At 37.3% G+C, this 23,162-nt stretch overlaps 1 protein-coding gene across 5 annotated transcripts in view; it reads right to left on the bottom strand.

Moving 5' to 3' along the window:
* EPHA7 (EPH receptor A7) overlaps positions 1-23,162 on the bottom strand; it is a 182,104-nt gene that overhangs the window by 156,139 nt on the left and 2,803 nt on the right. For all 5 annotated transcript variants that reach the window (XM_009281919.1, XM_019472761.1, XM_009281922.1 and 2 more), the window contains exons 2-3: positions 21,145-21,209; positions 16,068-16,737 (exon numbers count right to left, since the gene is read on the bottom strand). In XM_009281919.1, the coding sequence (XP_009280194.1) occupies positions 16,068-16,737; positions 21,145-21,209 (735 nt within the window). The remainder of the gene's footprint in view (positions 1-16,067; positions 16,738-21,144; positions 21,210-23,162) is intronic.

Below are 23,162 nucleotides of genomic sequence, written 5' to 3'. Positions count from 1 at the left end.
TCTCAAGCCACGAGTTTTCTCACTTTTACCCTTCTGAGTCTCTCCCCCATCCCACCAAGGAGGGGACTGAGCAAGCAGCTGTGTGGTGCTTAGTTGCTGGCTGGGGTTAAACCACGACATAAATATGCAGTTATCATCAGTATGCTTCTGTCTTAGATAAACTTCTGGCAAAGTGGAACCTATGAAAACTGTTTAACTTTCTGTAATTAAAACAATATTAGAATAATCATGTTTCACCATGACAAAATATTACTGGAGACAAAGGAAGACTTTAACCATTGCTTGTAATAGGCCTTTCAAAATAAAAGCCATACCCATGAAAGTGATACTTTTTTTACTTCTGTGATATATTTCCTTTCATGAAGGTATGTTGCAAAATAAATGCTATTCTTCATTGTGTTCTAAAAATGTCTGCTTTGAACTATTTAAACTATTTTAATTACTCACTGTTTTATCAGCATAAATAAAATTTGCTCACTGACCCATATATTTCTTATCTCAGTGAACCGAGCTACTTCTCCCAGATCATTTAGTGCAGGTTAGCCAGGCTTTGTGAGCAACGTATAATAATATGCAAACTAAAACCATAACTATGTCAATTTAAGGTCAAAAAGGCCTATTTGTGGTTATTATGGAAATCAGTTTAAATGCGAGGTGGCTAAACAATGCGTCTTTGCATACTGGCTCAGCAAAAAACCACAAACAACCTGCCAACATCTGCTTTTTGAAGTGTCAGATAACATTATTTCCAGGATGACATCAAGGGCCTTCATTGGCTATGCATAAGGTCAGTGAATATTAACTTCATTTACACTTGGCTGAGAATTGGCTGGTGCCAACAATAGAGGTTTAGATCCTCTGCTGAGCAGGGTTAAAAACTGACAGAAAGCTGCCATTGAGGAAGATGGATGATCGTACTAGCTGACCCTATTCCTCCCCCAGTGTCACAGCTTTGGCCTCTTTTCTATCTCCGCAACAAAAGACCCTCTCTGAGCTTCCCAGTGGCCTTCAGCTTTATTGGTGCTAACAGTCCCAGACATTTTCATCGATTGGATTCTCTGCCTCTTAAACACAAGAGCTTGCCCTCCCTGGCTAGCCAAACCTTGGCACAGATGTCTTTTTTTTGTAATTGCTTCTCTGCTGTCTGTTGGGAAGGATGCAATCGGACAGGCGAACATCATGTCAACACCGAAAATGCTTCACCATTTATCTCAGTTTCCAAATAATGGCTCAAAGAGTCTATAAATGCAGAAAAAGAAGTTGCTGTAATGCTGCTGTAATAAAATTCCAGTGCATTTGTCCTACACATACTTCACAAATGATGAATTCTTTTTTTCAATCAAACTATTTGAAATACACATCTCTAAATGCACAGAAATCAGTTTAGAGTTGTTGCTGTGTACACTTCTATGTCAGATTCTCAAGGGGATTTTCAGTCAAGTTCAAAGTATACATTTTATAAACAATGAGGCTTGTATAGTTAATAACGTAAACATCTGTAGAATTTCTAGTCTTTTTAAATCTGAGTCCACAAACTTAATAAAAGACAAAAATACATTAGGAGCTTAAACAGATTAGAACATATCTATTACACAGAATGAAAACAATCAGACATCTTTTAACATTTGAATGACTGGAGAAAGGATATAAAGGAAATGTAACAGAACTGTATAGAATGCTTTGGGATTGAAGAAAAACAAAACTGATGCTCTTTTATTTTTTTTTTTTAAACATCTGCTACTGGACATTGCTGGCAAAAGAGTAATGGATTTGACAAGCCACTTGTTTGATCCAATACAGCAATTCCTGTCTTTCTGCATACATCACGGAAACACCCAGCCTCCTATCATAATTTATATATTTTCCCAGATTCTGGGCTGCATTGCATGTGCTCTGTGCCAGACTGATTGTGCAAAGCCACCCTTAAAGGCAGTATAGCTAGCCAGAGGACTGGTCTCCCACCAAGGTGAAATCAACAGGATTATAACAACCCTTGCTATGCCTAACATAGGTTTATAGCCAGAAGCAAAGGAGCACGGATTAAACGCCCCTATTAAAACCCATGGCTCAAGTTATCTAGCAGGGGCTGGCACAACTCTCAGAACTAAGGATGATCTAAAAACCATGCATATAAAAGCTGACGAAAAAAAACGGGCGGGTGGGCACCAAAATTGATTTTTTACAGAGCTATAGGTTTTTTAGTAAATATTATGGAGTAATTCTTTCAAATAATAAGGTAGAAATGCCAAATACAGGGGAGGTCACAAAGGTGGGAAAAAAACATAATCTAACCTGGCAGTCCAGCCTATAAAGGTGAATGGAAGTATTAGCCACCAAAACTACCTCTCTGCCATAAAATAGTGTGGCAGGATGGATCAAATTATTTCAGTTTTCCAATAATGCCTGTTGTTATAATTGAGGGAGGGGGTTGGGGGGGAGTGGGAGGTCATCAAGTAAAAAGGTAAACATTTTCTGCGGGGGGAGAGGGAAAAATGGCACCATTTTCAAACTAGCTGCAATCAGAAAGGAAGTTTACCTCAGTCATAAAAACAGTAGAAAAGAAAAACCAGTCATAATTCAGCCATAAAATGAAAAGATGTACTATGAAAAAATATGCGTGAAAGTAGCTGAAGTGATTTTTGAAAATAGAGCAATACATATTTTTCTTGGAATTAGATGTTTATTGCATACAGCCTACCACAATATAAAATAACACAATTGTACGATTGTACACCAAGCCCACATACTGTCATCTGGTAAGAACCTGATGCACAACCCTCTCCTTTCCCTATCATCTTATGTTAAAGGACACAAGATTATTTTTTTTTTTTTTTTTTTTTTTTTTTTTTTTTTTTACACACTACTGGTAGGGAATATTGCCACAGTAATGAGGAAAACACACATTTTTCATATTTGTAGTAACTCCTATTAAACAAACTGCTTTTAGCAAGGGCTGCAAGACTGGGCCCTTGCTCTTTGTGTTAATAACAGATGGTTATGACATGGGGCCAATTCCTGTTTTTCTTACTCTCACAAGTAGTCCCAAGGGACTAATTATTTTTTTATGAATAAAGCAAGCAAGATTTTACCCAAGGGAAAATAAGCAGTTTTGCAACAAAAACGTTTGTGGTCCCCTTTTCCACTGGGCAAAAGCAGGGAGCTCTGCCTCGTCGGCACGTCCTGCCAGCCCCGAAGGAAGCGTTAAGGAACTCCAGTTGCAGGTACTTGGAAGGAACAGGGAGAGGGAGAACTGGCACGTTAAGTATGAAATGATGACAGCTCTCAACAGATTTCCCCAACATGCTTCAGAAACTGCTATCAGGGATGGAGATTGGCAAGGGATCCCCAGCAGCACGCTACTTCCATCTGGACTGGATGGAACTATAGTGTCTCCCAAAGCAGGTAGCTATGGGGATTTTAAAGAGGACAAGACGGATCCATTTGTTAACCTACACAGACGTGTAGTACAGCACAGGAGTTTTCCCCCATGGATAATCACAGGAAAAGGGCTCCAGTCAGAAGATATTCTCCTTTTCCATCACCTTAATGAACAGCCCTCCATCTCTTTGAGTTAACAAATCCAAGTCAACCATGATATATTTGGAAGCATATTCTGAAAATTAAAATGAAGAAAAATTATAAGAAATAAGTACCTGTGAAGCAGGTGCTTATCATGCACTGAAGGAGACCAGGCTGTTCACCTCTACAGGAAAGTATCATCTCTATATGGGCTATACTGTCCATAAACCACCATACTGTGTTTCTTTAGCTAACTGCTACCACTGTTGTATGATCAGATGCCCACCCCAAGAAGCAGGATGAGCTGAGCCACTGTTCCCGCGGGGCATAGGCTACCCAGCCTAGGGCAAGTGTAATTTTTATGTGACACACAAAGGGCTTGTTATATCCTCCTTGAAAAGGAGGTGTGAGGGTGCCACAAGCTGGGTCTTCATTTCACTGAATATAAATACACTACTGACTCAGGGAAATGGAGACAACTGGTATGGCTGCAGGTATTTAAAACTCACTTCTGAAGAGATTGTAGAGATTGCAAGATTGAAAAGCCTCTTCCATCTCTGCATTTCAATGTAATGTAAATTAGGGTTTGGGGATTTTCTTCATCCTAAAGAAGAAATTACATGAGTATATATCCATTAGGTAAGTACGTATAGCACTTTATAAAGAAACACCCAAAAATATTGTTTCAGTCTGACTGCCTAAGCACCTCAGCCACTCACAGCTAGAAACAGCACAACTGCACGTTACCCATATTCACTAGACCAAACTGGACTCTTCTTAACTGACGACCATGGTGCTAGAAAACTAAGGTTGAACTTACAAATCAAGTGAATCTAGGATACGTGGAAGGATATCCTCCCTTTAGAAAGAAGGACAGCCCAAGCAAAAGATCTTTTTGTGTACGTGGAGCTGATCTGTGATGTTTTTATGTGTTCAGATGACCTGAGCAGCCTGTTTGGGCATAGTCCCAGAACACGTCCATCAATCAGTGTCAACATTCTTCCAAGCTCCACTTTGACTGGCAACTGACAGTAAGTTATCTCCTGAATGTTAATTAATAATGAATACCCTTGTCACTGCTTAAATACACAAAATGTCTTTAAATGGTGGAATTTAAAAAATGGGGTTTGTTCTGTGAGAACAGGGATTGTATTTTCATTTAGTCCTTGTATTAAGGAGAAAAATAAAATTCTCCACTTAAAGATTGCACATCATTCGTACTATCAACATGTGTTTTATTTTCTAAAAAACACTCATCTCTACTTGTGTCATGCAATTTTGAATCTTATACTCCTGGATACATTATTTTTACAAGGGTAATACACAATACAGTGACTGTGTACATTTCTACATATGACAGAAAATCTTTAAGATAACAGATCAAAAGTAGGCATGTCATTGTCTCCTCCTCTGTCACACTCACCCAGGAAAAAGAAAAAGTGTGTTTTAAAATGATGTTATTTCTCTCCCTCATTTACTGGCATTATTCACTAGCAATTCCACTGACGAGACTTTTTTAATAATAGGCCAAATAGAGACTTATTTCAATTGACAAACTAAAGCAGACAGACAAGCAAACATATTGTAAAGCCAAAGAATTCCCCCTTTTAATCAGAAAATTAAGTGATATGCAACTAATGATAACTGAAAGCGAACAGCAGAGAGTCACAGATCACAGATTGACTATTCTATCCAATCTGCACTGGGGGACATGATTTTCAACCCTGCTTATGGTTTTAAGCACATGATACATCACACTTCCCAGCAGCAGGCTGCAGATTAAATGTGGCTGAGACTTCCATAGGTGAGATAATTAGGTGACAATGTGGAGTCTTGGGTTTTGCTAACAGTTAAAACAATGTCCATTTCCTTTAGTATCATTTGGGGAGACTTTGTCACCACTTCTTTTTCTAGTTAGTGTCAATAAAACTGCCCACATTTTGAAAGTTGTCCATTTGTCTGTATAAACATATTGTCCTTACACAATCAGCACAAAACAATGTCACAATTATAATATACTCAAGAAAGAAAATAATGAATGTTAATTTTTACTGAAGAGCTACTGGTACAGAACAACACTTTTCAATAAGTTGGACAAAAATGAAAATGGAGAGTTATCTAATTTATTTACTGTGCAAATAAATTGATCAAGGGAAAATATGTTATCATTTTGAAACATGAGAAATCAAACATCTAAGATTCAATGTTTGATTTCAGCTAAGATACTGTATCATGGGCCTGATCTAAGACAATAAAATCAAGTAAGAATACCCTCTCTTCAATAGGATTCCAATCACATTCCAAAATTATCTCTATTCAGCAATTAAAAAAGAAATACCAAAGATGATCTTTAAAAAAAAAAAACTTTCATGCAAAATTTTTCTTTCTAATTACATTTTCTTTTGATATTTTAAGACTTCAAACAAAACTATAGTCTAACAGAAAAAAGAAAAAAGGTAAATATGTCTCCATTTGCTCTGACATATAAACAAATCACCCTTATAAACAAATGAAAAATCAGTAGAACATTTTGTCCAGTTCTACCATTCACCTCAGGAATATATACATATATATATTGTGCAAATAAATTGATCGGGACAAAAATACGCTAGCATTTTGAAACACGAGAGCTCAAATATCCAAGATTAAATGGTTTATATTTTATATATATATGTGTGTGTGTGTTTTATATATTAAATATATACATATATGGAAGAAAGTTCAGAACCTAAGAGACCGGAACTCATCATTCCATATCAGTGGTTCTAACTGCTAGACTATGGGAAAAAAAAGTTTCAGCAGGGGCTAATAAAAGCTTCTACGATTGACTGCATGTTAATGGGCATGCCCTATTTGAAGCAAGAGATCTGAGTTCAAATTCTCCTCAGCAAAAAAAATAACTGACCTAAGTCCGGAAAACTTGAGTTGAACGAGCTAATGTAAATATGAGCAGTGGTCACAGCCACCTCTTGCCCACGCAGACCATATTCCACAGACAAATTTTTGAATATGTAATTTGCTCCAGCACCAACAGGGCTGAGCTGCTTGGCACACAAACTGCCAAACTTTTAGGAATACAATAAACTTCACTTATAGAATCTCAATTGCCAACATTCTTCAAGCATTTTCATAGTAGCTAAGCAAGGGGTCCAAGATTTTAAATTAGAGATTTAATGGTATTCTCAACACCAACTATGTCCCTCGGTGGACACAAATGGATTGATTCAAATAGGCACCACATAGACATTCATGAAATGTATCATTTGTTCTCAAAAATCTACCCATACAATAGTTTAGTGTAGAAAAAGATGGTACATTCAGGGAGTTCAAAAAATACTATGCTTACTACTCATCAATTAAGACTGGCTAGTAAGCTGAGAAACTGAGGGTTTGGAGGGTTGGAGGGTTTGCAACTGCCTGTGGCAGTACCAGCTTTTCAGGTGGAGTGGATCAGGTCATTAATCCAAGCTCCAGACAACTCCTGAGTTTTTCCTTGATGGTCCATCAGAAGTGGATGGAGAACTCTGACATCCTGCTCCTCTCCTACACAGGGGTTTAGACTTCTATAGAGAAATACGCACATGTACACTATGTCATAAGACTAAAACAAAAGCATATACATGGTCATTTGAGAAAAATAAGCTCTATCAAGCATCAGGGGACACTTGCAATTTAGTCACATCATGAGGACGTATCTAGTAAGGTGAAGGGAACATACATACATTGTGAGTCTCGTTTACATTTGTTTCTCTGTACACATTTATACCAACACAATACCTACAATTCAGAAAAGCACACTTAATCAAACATGCATTTAAATATGTTTCATCAATGTAAAAGCTTTAGGTTTATGTATATGCTTACGGTTACTTAAAACTTTAGCACTTTCCTCAGTAGAAAAATATTAACACGCGATGTTACTCTCATTGAGTTAATGGGATTTGTGCCATTAAATTCTAGGGATGATGCCTCAGCCCGCAGTCCGACAGATAGTTTTCTGCGTTAGGCATTACTTCCTTAAAATAGTCATAAACTTGTTTACTGAAAAGTAGGAGGCCCATTTTTACACTTTCTACAGCATGTTTATTTACGGTAATACATACTATCAGAATTTTTTTTTGTTCAAAACAAAAAAATCAGTAGTCAACCAGCAAGCCAGGGCTCTAGACTTGCACCAGCTTCTCAAAATTGGACCCATTACTTCCTTCACAGTTACAGCAAGAAATGATCTTTGCATTTATGTATATTAAATACATTGTGAAATAATAGCAGTAATTATATTTCTTAATCATGTACTTCCTTTTTATCCATCAATCACACACATTTGAGGTATGTCAGGTGTCAGAAAATACTAATAATTACAGTTAAATAGACTTTTATTAGAAAAATGCTTGATATCATTATTGCAGGAGAGCCATGTCTTGCCAAGGGTCACATGTAACTAATCCAAACCATAAAAATTAAGAAGTTGAAGTATCAAATTACCTTGGGTAAAAAACCCTGATGTTTCTTACAGATGTGAGCAACTTTATCCACTTTAGGATAGGCAGCGGGGCAACCAAGCCAAATAAAGCTATACAGGTACATGCATTGACAGGATCAGGACTCTAGAAGTATAATAATTGAGCCCAACTCTTCTCTCACACAAGTTTTATACTTGGTTGCCTTTGCTACTGTGAATTATACTTACAAATTAGCTTAATATTAAGCCAAATTCCCTAAAATGCATATAGCTTCTAAAAGATAATTTTTCCTAAAAGAAAAATCTCTTCTTAATGGAGAAAAATAGAAGTAAGAAAAAAAGCATTAAATACTGAACAGTCACTCTGCAGTATGTTGGCATGTTGTGTTTATTAGGGAGACTTGATGAAGTCAGAAACAGTCATTAATGGAAAAGTACACGAGAATAATCCTTCACCAGAGACACCCTGGGGAAAACACTGGACATACTGCTGATGTGTCTGACCACAAGAAATTAAATATGAGATTCCCACAGAAAAGAAAGTTAGGATACTATTCACTTTCACATATAACATATTTTTCATTAATATTAGGGACAAGATACAGGCAACAGAAAGATTAGGAAGTGCACAGGGATAGAAGCTTCTCTAAGTAAGAAGACGGTTCATAAAAATGTCTTAAATGTATTTGCTATTGCTGCTGTTTTCTCAATAAGACAAGGTTATAGAAGAATACAACATCAACATTCTGTGAAGGCTTACAGTAGAAAACATTTGCATGCTGTCATGTGTCTTTTAAGGAAACCCCTTGCAACTTGTTTTATTCTTAACTTGGTTCCAGCCTCAAGTTTTTATTAACAAAGTAGTATTTATAGTATTTCTATGGGGGAAAAAAACCAACACAATCATGACATAAACGAAGTATATGTATTGAGTACACTTCAAAAGATCCATTTTGTCTTTGCAGATATTAATTTGAAAATATTTTACTTGTTTTCAATTTAAAAAGTGTTAATCCACAAACTGTGTACAGCTTATTGTTTTTAGTAACAAAATTAGCTTTGCAGACAGAGCTTGCACAGTACAGGGAAAACACCGAGATTTAACACTGAGAAGTCAAGACGGAACAATTAATTTTTACACCGTAGTTCAGTTAGTATCATGATTACTACAACTTGAAAACCCACATAAAGAGAAAAGAAAACTATCTCCACAGTTTCCCAAGTAAAAACAGACAGATATTCTTAAAGATTTAATACTGCTTAATATATATGAACTGTTGGGGTGCGGGGGGCAAACATTTGCATGATAACAGAAATAGTTTGGGATGCAGCAAAATTCAAAAGCTAATCTAGTTAAGCAAACATTTTGTTCACATAATTTTTATTTTCTTTCAACTTCAGTACCAAACATGGCTATCTCTGTATGTTTGTCCCACTTCTCAAATAAGAACCTCCACTTCACTCCTTTGCTTAAGGCTCTTTATTTTCAGAGAACAATTTCTACCTTGAACTGCACAGTTTTCTTGAACAACTTTGAACAGCATTTCACCATCCATGTAATAGATGTCTTACAGATACATCAAGTAGATTAGTTAAACACTTATTAACATGTTTCTCTCTTTTCTGTGATCAGCCCTTCCATTACATGATCTCTACTTTCAGTTTCTCTGTAACCTACTAACTCTCCTTTTTTCAGTTCCTGGAGCCTTGTTTTCTGCTTGGGGTGTTTGGGGGGGTTTTTTGTTTGTTTTTTTTCTTTAAAAGTTAACAGTGATATTTAATAGAATGCATGTACACTTGAGATTTCCCTAACAATAATTATATGTGTAACTTCTCCCATTTGTACTCAGAAATGAAAGAATATTTAAATTTATTTTTAGTGGCTTAATTCTCAGAGGAAGACTTTTTTTGTCCAGAAACCCTGGATAAAAAAAAAACAAAACAAAACTTGGAATTTCCAAGGAAGCCAGTTGCTTTTTCATCTAGGAAAATCTTTTATACTTAGAAAATTATAACAAAACTATTGCATGCCTATTGCACCTTTCACAAAAGATTTCTGAGTAGAAAAGTTTGTTTCAGAAGCAAGATGTATGGTCTTGGACAACAGACTTGACACGATGAGATTCCATTTCTAAATACCAACTAAAGCTTCATTTAGAACAAACAGAAGATAGACTTTATGGCTAAGGAGTTAACAGCCCAGCTGTTGAGCAACTGTAGCTAATTCAGCAGTGGCATCCCAGACCCGTAAAAAGACAGCTTTAGTGCTTCCTCTGTAACTAAAGGAGAAATTACCAAGATTCTGTTAGATTTCATTGCTGGCTTTGTTTTGTTTTCAAAATCTGTGCACAGCAGTGAATCTGACAAAAAGAAAAAAAATAGTACAACAAATTTAGTTTAAGGAAGTGATATTCAGCAAAGTTCTAGAAAAATGCAAAAATAAAATTAATTCTTGGAGACAACAGAATCTGAGAAGAGGAACAGAGTGGGGCGGGGTGGGGGGGGAGGAGAAGAGAGGCTGGAGAAGGGAAAGAGCTTTACATGCAGCTACATTATCCAACAATTTCACTTCTAGGATCTGGGTTCCTGATTGCCCACCTGCATGTGCTATTTCACTCCTGTCAGCTCTACTGGAGCAAAACAACTAGTTCATTGGAAACTAAACCTGGCAGCAGCTCTGCAGTTAGTTCATTTTAGGGATCACTCTGATGGCATTACGGATGAGAACTAGCCGGTTTTGACTGCCTCCACCACTCGATCACTTCAACTTAACATCACCTTACTTCTCACATATCTTCATTGCACACTTGACAGAGGATGCTGTATCACCAAAACTATGATGGCCTATAATCATACTAATCAAACTAATTCATACACTTCAGGCAAAGGAACACTACAAAAAAATAAGTGTATCTTAGGGCCAAAAGGCAGCCTAGATGAGACTGGGAACAAATGCTATGAAGCATGAAGGCACCAGTTTCTTCAGGTGATAGCTACCCCTGACCACTGAGAACACAAGCCATTTTATATGATTTAATTTGGAAACCACTCTTCAAAGAGGATGTGTTTAACAGTAGACATAGCTCCTCTCCCCTTCTCTCCTCTGTGTTGACACATCCAAAGGGCTGAAGGACATGAACAAAGTAGGTCAAAGAAACCCGAATGACTTAGGGAGACTGACAAATGTGTGAAAATCATCCTCTTTACGAACACTAGACTGTTGTGAAAGAAAGATATAGCAAGAAAACATATACCTTTCTACCACATCTCTCTGACAAGAAGGGCAGTCAGAAGGCTCCAGGGTGAAAGAAAGCCAAGACGTTCAACTTTCTAGAAACTCCAAAGGAGGCTGGAAGCAGAAATCACAGCTCTGTATTTCACAGTAGAAACACCTTCAGTATTCTTGACCATCTAGCTAGAAGGTCTTACTTTCACTTTAAAAGTATCTGGTATACTTTTCTGAACCCTGCTAGGATCCTTTGGAAAGATACTTACACGATTTTTTTTTTTTAAATCCAATAGTTCCTATGCAGCTGTATCTGGGACCTGATATCAGATCACATTGACCTTTCTTTAAAAAGGGACAGAGAAATTATTTAATATGTTAGGGGATAAAAAGGGAAGGAGGTAAACACTCTCCTGTTGAACTTTCACTGGCTTCAGAGAAAATTACAAGACTCGGAGATATCCTCATTCTCTGCTCTGGTTCAGTTTGCTGAGAATAATTACATTCTCTTCCCTAGAGTAATTTTGGAGGCAAATAGAAGAAAGGTAACTCTTCTTCAAAAAAGGAAACATTTAGACTCTTGATGATATAAATGCCATTGAGAAAGTTTTCTACCATTTTGCCCTTTCTCCACAAAGCAAAACATTTTCAAGTTGAAAATGCGGCAACATCAACATAGGTTACTCAAGCTGCAGGTTACCCACAGCTTTTGGGACAAAATACCTGGGCTAAACTCTACACCCAATTCACAATATGCACAACATGGGCTTTTTAGAAGCATGGTAACATTTTTTTAGTGACAACTTATTCACATTCCCCCCTTAATTCCTTGCCCTCTACTAGTAAACTTGTGGCAGCTCAGCTCCTAAGTGGAGTAATATTAAAAAACAAAAAAAGGAAACAAACAAACAAAAAAAACCCACACATACTTTACCACAAATATGCCAAGCATAAGGCAAATTGTTTCTGGATCTGTTATCAAGTAATATTTCACAAAGTTGAGAGATAAACGTTTGTCCCAAGAAGAAAAAAAGAAGAAACAGATGCAGCTTGCAGTCTGGCACAGTGTACAGCACATGACAAAGTTTGGAAAGAAAAGCCCGTAGCTCCCTTTTTACCTCACCAAGACAAAATGTACAAATAACTATAATCCCCTCCCCATTTTGGGGCCAATAAAACAACTGTTCATGCATATGGTATTATAAAATGTTTAACAGTAAAATGCACCCATTTGGTTTTCCCTAGAATTCTGAATTTTTTGACCTGGTGCCAAATCATCTATGTAATTTCTCAGTTCAGTCATATTAAGAGATGCTTCCTACCTTCTGAAATATCACTCTACTGCTCTGACTGAATAAATTTAATTCTTTCCCTCCCCACCCCCAACTAACATGAAACAGATGGAAAATACATTACACTAGAAGTTCTCAAAGAATTATTTTCTCCTTCAAATACCAATCACTGATTGCAGTGTGGTCCTTACATGCACAACATATCAACTGGACTCCACTGTAAGAAAAAAAATCAAAGTTAGACCCATTGCAAGTCCACTACAGTTAGTGAGAACTTTATTGTGTTTTTGTGGTCATTTTTGTTGGGTTTTTTTTTGCCAGGAGAGATGCAGTACATGATGTTGGAAGAACGGAATATTTCCAAGTAACTTTGCTAGGTACCTTTCAAGACAATCCTTTAAAATGTGCAACTTCCACACCTCAGCCTAGTGCCACACACAGCAGACATAAGATCAACGCTGAGGAGATAGTGTCCTTGCACATAAGCAAAAGAATCTGTAATTCAAAGTTCAGAGGCTCATTTAGTTTTCTTATGTTTGTTTCACCCAGCTTTAAGACTTTGCTTTAAATGACAACTGTGATCTCTCTGGAATTTGGCTCTCTTATGTATGTGTGTTATCACAATAGATCACTGAGGTGGCACGGACTCCTTGGTACACCTATAGTGAGAAGTAATCAGTGTATGTCCAGACAAAAGATTAATTCAGCTTGAAAGATCGAGTACTGAAGAAGGAACACATGGGAGCTCATTTTCCAGGTTACATGTTTCACCACTCATGAGTGTTTTCTTCCTTATCCCTCCCAGCATTACCAGTTACTTACATTCATGCAACAAAAAAATCTTCTGGCAACACATCCAGTGCAGAGTTGTGTATAAATCAAAATTCAGTTGTTTTAGTATCTGAACTCAATAAATTTCACACACAGGAGAGAAGCTGTATGCAAAAGGAACACGTTCTTCAATCACAGCCAGCCAATCAAGCTAGTGTAACACAAATGAAAATCCCCACTGAGTTACAGGCTGAAGAGCTATTTGGAACTACAATGTGGCCATCTACTCCTACCTTTGCTACAATGCAGCCAGATAAGGTATTATTCTGTATCTTTAAAAGACCTTCCCATTGTGTTAAGTTAATTCAGCTGAGCTTTAGGAAGTGTGAGAGAGGAATCACAGACTTCTGCCCATCCTGACAGAGCACAATGCTTTCTGCCATGAGTAGTCCCAAAGAAGTCACGCAGCATGCCAGGTACAAAGTATTTGCAGAAGTGAGCCCTCAGACAGGGCTATAAAAGCTCTGGGTTAAGGAAGCACACGCCAACTTGCTCCTGCTTGATCTGTTACACAGCTTGACAGTAACAGATAGCCAGTTGCATTAGTGTCAATGTTCAGATAAGTTTCTCTCAATATCTGTCACAAAAAACAGACGTGGTATCAGTGTGCCAGCTGTATTATCGGTCACTACGTAGTTGATCATACTTAATAACATCCTCGAGCACAGACACGGCTAACAAGTATCACAGACGGCAATTACTATTGTGCGCCACAGTCACCCAGATCGTTCTGACTCAGAGCTGCCAACGGCGCGCATTCGGCGAGTGCCTGCCTCCCACCTTTTCTCTCTCAAATACATTAACTTGCCTCAATATGGAGCCAGAGTTTGTTTTGAAACTCTTAACAGGATCACTGAAAGAAAAGAGGAAAAATACCATAAATGATCCTCTGGACTGTTTCCAGAGTAGCGTATTCTCTTAGCGATTGCTTTGGAAGCAAGCCAAAAATGGGAAGTGTTCTTGCAAATGAGCACGCTACTACACTCAAGTACAAGTTATCATTTAATTCTTTTGTCAACATCAGCGCGGTTAGAAATTAAGAAGCCTGTTTAATAAACAGGTTACCTGAATTCCAGTTACCAAACATCAATTTCTTCTCTATCCATCCCCCCCACGCTCACTCAGCTCCTGTCCCCCACCCACTTCCCAACATACACTGCTTTCTTTTTTGGATACTTTCTCTCTTTTATTGAAAGTCAAATAAAATTAGTATATTAATTACATCAACCATGACTAGGTCTGTAATCAAGAGCAAGTTAACCAAGAAAAGGAAAAAAGTCAGTCGCTCCAAAAAAACATTTGAAAACCTCAAAACAGGCTTCTATGAGACACAGTGCTTAATATTTTTAACAGAGCTTTAACACAGTCTACTGAACGGTTTCGTGGGGGCAGTTTTTCATATTACAATTACTCCTAATGAGATCACCCTCCACAGCATATGAGCCCTCATCCCTTCCCAACAGAACAATGAAAGATTTGTGCAAGGCTACAAAGGCATCAGATCAACTCCGCTCACTTCACCTTGTACCAAATTTTCCTCGTAAAAACTCGTCAAGAACACAATCTTTTCTTTTTTTCCTGAGGACAAATTATTGATAATGAGATACAATTATTTTTCTTTTAGGGTGCTCGTAATCCTCTGTAAAGGATTTTTAAGTCCTCACACAGACATCTCAGAATCAGTGACTGCTGCCAGCTTTGTTTTTTGAGATTCTGTAGGTTTCTCCTCTTCACAGATTTGTGGGGGTTTTTTCCAGTTTTTGACTTACAACATTTCTCACCAACAAATGTCTGCCTATCTTATGGTAAAAAATATGGTAATATATAACTCCTTGCATCATCTTATGATAAAAATGATAGACCTTGTGTTAAATGTACATGAAAATACCTGTCTTCAAACAAACTGCCTATTTTCTTGATTTTACTGTAAGCAAAGACAATGAAATAACCTTTCTCACGCTAAGCAGAAGCGTCTTACACATATAGCCCCAGTGACAGCAATGCTAAGGGTAAGTATCATTCTAAGAATATGGGTAACTGAACCGGTCTGAATTGGAAAGTACAACTCAGTAGTCTCCGAATTTCTAGTATTTTAAACTAATCACCATGATACCTTGGCAAGCCAAAAGTTTAGAGTTAGTTCTATGCGAAAAGATATTGTAGCAAGGAAAACATACTTTACCCTGGAAACTTCAGATTCTGTTTGAAAGATCTAAAATGATACTCTTTTGTCTGAATTTGTACACACTTACGACACAAACCTCTAACTCAGTTTTTATTGTGTGTGTATTCTTCCCATTACTAACCACATCTCATTCTTCCTCAGTTTTAGTTTCCTTATAATTCTGTCACAGACCATGTGAAAGAACAAATTGTTTAACTACTCATATCCCAGATTGTTTATACAATGTTCTGTGATAGGTATGACTTCCTCAGCAAGAGGTACAAGGAACATAACCTTAACCAGTTTGAAATGTTAATCCTGAATCTATATTTATACTTCATACAACTTTAAATTTTCTTGTTTAAATTTTAAAATGCAGTATGCAACTGCTGATTTCCCTATCCAGAAGAGCTGGCTGCTTTGGATTAGCCAGTGTGAAGTTTACAGATTGAGGATCCAAAAACTTTAAAAGCAGACTGATGACATATTTCTCTTGGGGGGGGAAAAAAAAAAAAAGGCTGGTAGAACATGACCTATAATGTACGTATTACAACAAGTTGCGTGTTTACTTACGTTCACACGTGTCTCCTTTTTGCTGGTATCCCGCTTTGCAGATACATTTTCCAATAGGCACTAACCATTCTCCCTCTGCGCTGCAGTGCATCTTCGGCGAGTTCTCCGCCTCCTCCTCTGCACTGCTGACGCAAGTTCCTCGTACTTCAACTAAAGAGGAAAACTCTGAGCCAGTCACTGTGTCAGGAAAAATAGCTAAGTTCTCAATGATGGACCAGCACTTCTTGTAGTAGACTTTGACAGAGACCAAAGCAATACAGGCCCCTACATCCTGAAACGCAAGATAGAATCCTTTTTTGGACAAAGGTCCAATTTCTCTCACCTCTGTGTTAAGTTTCATTTTTCTCTCCCCGAGATCACCCTGGGTAAAACTTTCATCTGCTGCAATAGTGTCTATTTTTACGTATTGGTTTTCTCGGATATTCCTGCCAGTGTCGTAGTCCGTTTCATAATAATACAAGTTAAAAGTTTCTTTACAAGTCCCCAGAACTCCAGGAAGACTGTTACAATCCCTCAGAGTGAATTTCAGTTCTACAAAAATCCTTTGTGCATTGCTTTTTGCAATCCAGTTAGTCCGAAGCCAGTTGTTTTGGTTTGATTCCATCACCTGGCATACCTGGTATGTTCGTATAGGAGTGTAGTTTTCATCCAGTCCACTAATTTCTTCCCACTAAAACAATAACAAACAGTTAGTAATACAAAACAAGTATGCCACCAGATGTAACTATTGTGTATTTTAAAAGGCTTCACAAAACTCAAGTCTCCTCCTTTTTTACAGTATGGTTTCATAAAAAGTAGGTTATTGTTAAAAAACTCTTAAGCACCCAAATGAGGAAAATACATATTAACGCAGCTGCAGGCTCCTTCTCCCTCCACATCTCTCCCACACATAAATAACTTCTAAAAATCATTGTCATATCATGGGCACAGCTGTAAAGGGGAAGCCTCAGAGAAGGCTGTTCAACGTACCAAGTTCTGATTAAGGTCATGACAGTTTTGGGTAAGCAAAGACCAAAAGGAGGGAGGCAGCTTCGCTTCCAGAGAAACCTAAAATCAGTGGAGTCTTAGAAACTGAAATTGCCTAGTGTTACAGTACATAAAACTTGTGTACATAAAACTTCCAGTTAAACCTTCAGTTGTATAGAAAGCATGGAACCGGGTCCTGAAACTTGTGAGTCGTACAATTTTCACTCCTATATGATGAAAGTGGCATAGAGAGAGAGGGCAAAAGAAAATGGACAGAATTAAAAATCTGAAAGCAAGAAAACATTTTGGTTTTGTTCAGTCCACCTTCTGTTCTACTTACAAACTGAAGAAGGTAAGCAGGATCTCCTCACCTCATTTTGTTCAGTGGCTGCATCCATGTGAAAAGGAGCAAACTTCATTTAGTTGGGAGTTCAAACGAACCATGAGATTACATACGTAATTAAGAACAACCCACATGACTGAAAGTTCACTGGTTCAAAGCCTGTTTTTTGTTGTTGTTCCCTCTGTAGGATAACAACTATGTAACAAACTGGTAAGCCTAGTAACAGCCCCGTTGTCTTTAACGGCCTTTGGTGGCGTGGGAATTTGCACCTCCGGCGATGGCAAACCTTCCACTGAAATCAACCAGGCGGATCTGCCAGGTGTAACCAAAACAATATCTGTCTCTCACCTTTTTTCACATTTCTTGTAACATTTAATTCACTGCAGAAACCGCAGCTATAATAAATCAGGGGGGTTTTTTGAGCTATCCTCACCCGATGATACAGGCAACCACGACTTCTCCGTATGGCACTTAGCCCTCTGGCCCTGTGTCAATAATGCACTTAAGCTCACGCTTAAGATCAATGACAGTACTTATGAGCTTAATGGTAAGCATGTGCTTAAGCGCTTTGTGGGACTAGCATACTCCGCACGTCTGCAGGATGGAGCAGCCACTGACATTCCTTATACCGGTAACCAAGCGTGGAGGGCATTGGTTTCCCAGACTAGGATCCATGCAGTATACAGTACTTTGCAAGCCTATTTGACAGCAAGTGAGATCATTTTAATGTTGGTCTACTGCTCCAAGAAAAAGCAGATGTGGCTGAATTGATGCTGGAAGTTATCACCACAAAACATCTCTCGGCTGCAGATCCTGAAATGCACAGAAGTTGTAAATATCAAAGCGCATTTCAAAAACCTACAGTTAATATAGATGTGGTATGCATAGTATTATGTATGCATATGGTATTAAATTATTGAAATATATTATCAAATGCTCATGGAGTTAACTGAACTGATTGCATATGGAACTGTATTAATCTCAGAACAGAAGAAAGTCTATCTTCATAATAGATTTATTAGAAATGAATGAGTAAGATTTTTTTCCCTCTCTGTAAAACTAGTATTAACAAGGAAAGTAAAAAAAGGGGCCCTGAACTGAGGCTTTTGGCTCTGCCACATTGAAAAACAAACAAACAAAAAAGGCAAAACAAACAAACAAAAAAAGAAATGGAAAAAAAAAAAAAAAACACAAAGATGACAAAAAAAGCATGAAGCCTAAAATTTTACTGATTTTCATATTCCCCATTTCACATGAGGTAGTGTTGGGCTTTTTTTGTTTTGGGTTGGTTTGGGTTTTTTTGTTTGGTTTATTTTTTATCTTGCGTAAGCAGTCCTCCCTCAAAACACCATGCCAGATTCTGCAATGAGATATTCCAGTTAGACGACATATCCTATCTTTGAAGTGAAAGTAACTCTAATGCACCACACAGCAGAATCTGACTCCTCGGGTTTTGATGTGGACTGCTCCATCAAAACAAATCCCCAACCCCCCCGAAAAAAACCACCCAGAAAGCAAAACAAAAAAAACCAACAAACAAACAAAATACATTTAACAAAATCAAACCATTTTTCGTAATACAACACAAATGAGCCTTCTTGGAGTCAAAAGCCCAGTACATGAGGCTAGCTAGTATTAGAGAGATTCTTATGCTACAGTCAAGGAAAACAATACAAAACGCTAAATTCAGATAAGAAGTCCTACTTTACGTTATCCCTAGCATTAAACGCTGAAGTCTAGCTTTCCGTATTTTCCCAAAGCCATGGAATATGATTTTCCTAAAAAGTTAAGGAAATATGACTTATGATTCAATTCTGTAATCACAGAGCTATTATTTCAAGTAGTCCATTGGAGGTGTACCTGCTTCTCTGCGGGGGAAAAAAAAAATACGTCAGTACTTCAGGACATGTTTTCACCTGTGCCATCTGAGGTCACGTTTCATTAAAGTCTTTCTGAAGTGATCAGTTCTGTGATAGCTTTTACAGCAAGAAAATTTAACTTTTCTTTGTCCTGCTGCAACATATGGTGATACACATGCAATTCTATTTGAATGCATCCTGTTCTATTGGTTTTGATATATGGTATTTTAACTTCTTAGTTATCTTAACAATGTTTGAGATCATCGTTAGATGTAACATTTGCAGTTGAATGAGGCATTTAACGAGTGTCTGGCTGATATATTCCGTACTGTGGTGATGCAGTAGTTTCTCTCAAGAAGAAGTTTTTCTGTGTTTATTCCCATGAAGTCTTTATTGCATAGTAGAAAATTCAGTAATTAAAACTAGGAAAACATTTATTTTCAGAATAACATTATTAAAATGGTGCTTTTACCTTAATATACAGGCAACTATTTCTGAACATTCTCATGCATACGAATCCGGTCATTAGTTTTGATTCACTTTTAATTCCTGATTGAAATTGGCTTCTACCTCTAAAAGTCACCTTTTACTATTTGTTGAATTTGACTCTACTTTCATCTTTAAGTATGCTGACATGTGTAACATGTGTTGACATGTCTTTCATTATCTACAGGTTAGCCTAATATAATTGCCACCAAGCTAATCTTTTAAACACCTCTGGTAAAGGCTTCAGTCAGTGCAAAACCTAATGCCGAGGTTATTAGCCATCATACGCATTGAGCTCGCATTACATTCTTTCTGAAGTCCTTAGATTTGTTTCCAGTTTATGCTTGCATTGATTTACGATCTTGCTTTTAAAGAAAGACACTTTCAGATTTTCATTCTTCTTATTTAAAGGATTTGTTACACTTGTATATCCCCCCTCACACTTCACGCTCTTCTGGCTCCAGATTTCTTAATGTGCTGAAGATTAAGGGCCTGATCCCCCAAGTCCTTGTTCTTGCAAGGAGTCGCAATGGATTCAGCAGGACCGCTTCCATAAGTAAGAACTGTTCATATAATTTATGATTTGTCAGACTGAGTTAAGGCAGGACTGAGCTAAGGTAGGACAATATACCCATTATATCTTTCTGAAAATGTTCTTCTTCGAGGCTTGAGGAAGAGGGGTTTTATGCCACTTTTAATTCAGACTGAAAGCAGCATTTCTCAACTTTACGTGTATAATAAATAAGACAGTAACACCGATGTTTCTAAACTTCTCATTTTTTATAATGATGTACTTTACAATGGTACATTTCATGGAGTACCATGAGATTAATTTGTAAGCAAGCTGGAGGTGGCCTTAACCACATAACTCATGCCTAGTTCCAGATATCAAGCTCCTCAATGCTTGGGGATGTTTCAAGTTTGGAATGCCATTTCAAACACATCTGCAGTATAAATGTTTTTATTTTAGAGCACTTCAATCTGTGCTATTCAATTACAAAGAAAACATCGTAAACAAATTTATGATCACCCATTATACAGAAAATGAAAAACATATTTTTAGAAAGTTTCCACACAGAATTAAATCTGCTGTTTCTAAAGGAAGAAGGAAAAAGTGATTTAAAATACCGTGTTATAAATATACAGAGCTTTCTGGTACAGCGCAAAGGATTACGCTGCAAAACATAAAGCTACTGAGAACATTTAGGTGAGTTTCTAAAGAGACTTACTTTTAATTAGCTGTACATTTGTACACTGTAACCTGAGGTATGCTTCTTTCCATTCTAAAAATGAAAAAGCCATAAACGCTTGGTATGATTACTGAGAGAAATATGAAGGGGAGCTAGTTTAAAGCAAGTCTTTCATTTGGTTTGATAAATAACTACTCATCTGTAGGAACCTAATTTTTGCCTGGAGTACTTACCCCATTGGGAGGAGAGGAAATCCATTCCAACTCTGTCTGTTGTGCTTTAGAGTCCAGCAATATTACTAAAAAAGAAGAAAATAATAATTTCCACTTTGTTAAATAAGTGGGAATATAAAACCAAAGAAGAAAGCCTGAATAAGAAAAAAGTGATTAAAAGAATACAATTTTTGTACAAATTAATATTTTTTCTTCATATTAAAAAAAAATCTGCAACCACAACTATGCATGTACATGTAAACAGATGATTATGTACCATCCACATATAAGTAGATATATATTAATCTTATCAATTTCATTGCTTAAATCAAAGCGTATCGTTTTTCTTAGTGCTCTAAAGTGTTACTAATCAGTCATTAAGATGCACGCTCCCTTCATCTCCTTTGTCATAAGGAGGACATTTCCCATATGCTGGTTATTACAATGAGCTTAAAACAAATACACACCAACGTTTCAACACTTTTCCAAACTGATTTAGACAGGAGTAGTCTATACCTTACCAGGAGTTGCACTGAAAAAGCAATGGTCTTTTTGAGTTTGAAAGAAAAAAATGTATGTCCCTTAGGTGATAAAGCAGTAATTCTATAAACAAATGACAACCAGGAATACCGAAAATAAAAGACTCCGCAATTACCTCATACTGCACACACAAAATACTACACACACAAAATCAGACTAATTCACTGTATGGTAATGGCTTTACTAAAATCTTCATGTCATTATACCCCAGTGACACTTCTATACAAAAAGACATCAGTTCTAGTGGCACCGCAATTATTTTCAGCTAACTGTAACCCCGTCTCCGAAAGTGGTTAATCACAGCCTAATAAACCAACTCTTACGTATTTTACAGTACATCTTGGAGGTTATATTACTGATGTTCTGTTACCTCCAAACATACATTTCTATATATGGCTTATATTTCAATTATAGCTATAAGCTTCTTTCTTAGCATATTATTAAAAGTTTCTGTAAGACTTTCAAATGGTACATATGTTAATCTATGATGTCCAAAAAAAAAAAAAAAGTGAAGTTGCTGTAATACCTTCTTTCAAACAGCCAAAGCTGTAAAGTGATCAACCATATATCTAGGTTTGGTAAACTTTGAAGATTCCTTCTTTAAAGCTGCACATTTAACCTCATACTTCTATTTGGTTAAATAAAAAGTAACATTTCTAATTTAAATCTATTCAGTATATTTTTAGCTATAAAGCTATTTATAACTTTATACACAGCATTTAAGTACTGATATTTCAATGCATGATTTAAGGCTGTAACTTGAAGCAACTTTTGTCAGGTCTTTTGAAACGGTTATAATTCTGGCTTCGGCCCTTTCTCCTAGTAGGATTTAACACAAAATTTCAGGGAATTACTAGAAAGATAAAATGACATGACTGAAAAAGTTATTTAAAGGTTCATACAGTAATATCTGGAATGTTAGCTGAACACAAAACTGTAGCTTCCAGGCCTATATTTCAGTAATAAAGTGGAACTACTCATTAAGGAAGTTTGATAGTCTCTCTCTAGAAAGATTATCCGCTTATTTCATTAAGCTTGGATTCAAGGGGCTTTACTTTGTAACACTTTCTTTTGAAAAGCAGGTGGTGTACGTGGTGGTTTGTTAAACAAGAACATTTATAATGGTCCGGGAGAAATTTAATGGTCCACGAAAAATTTAACCATTTCAGCACCAGCACAACATCCCACGGCTGCAATTCATTATGCTTTTTATTTGGCAGCAATTCTCCATCACATAGCAACGGGTGGGCACATCCCAGAAAAAAAAGACAACAAGCAAGCAAACAAACATACATACATAAAACCCTGCTCTGCAAACACCCCTTGCAAAGAAAACGCGGAGTTTCCGTGTGGCACCGAAAGTTACTGGGGAAGAGCTTCCCAGGCCAGCGGCGGCCGGTGCGCTGCTCCCGGCCCGGGCAGCCCTGCGGCCGTCAGGGCTCCTTGTGCAGCGCTGGGCAGCGACGCGGGAGGACGGCGCCGCGCTCCGCGCACCCCGC

This window comes from Aptenodytes forsteri, unplaced genomic scaffold (assembly GCF_000699145.1).
Source record: "Aptenodytes forsteri isolate BGI_AS27 unplaced genomic scaffold, ASM69914v1 Scaffold20, whole genome shotgun sequence".
Taxonomy (NCBI): Eukaryota; Metazoa; Chordata; class Aves; order Sphenisciformes; family Spheniscidae; genus Aptenodytes; species Aptenodytes forsteri.
This window is presented reverse-complemented; position numbering and strand designations above follow the sequence as displayed.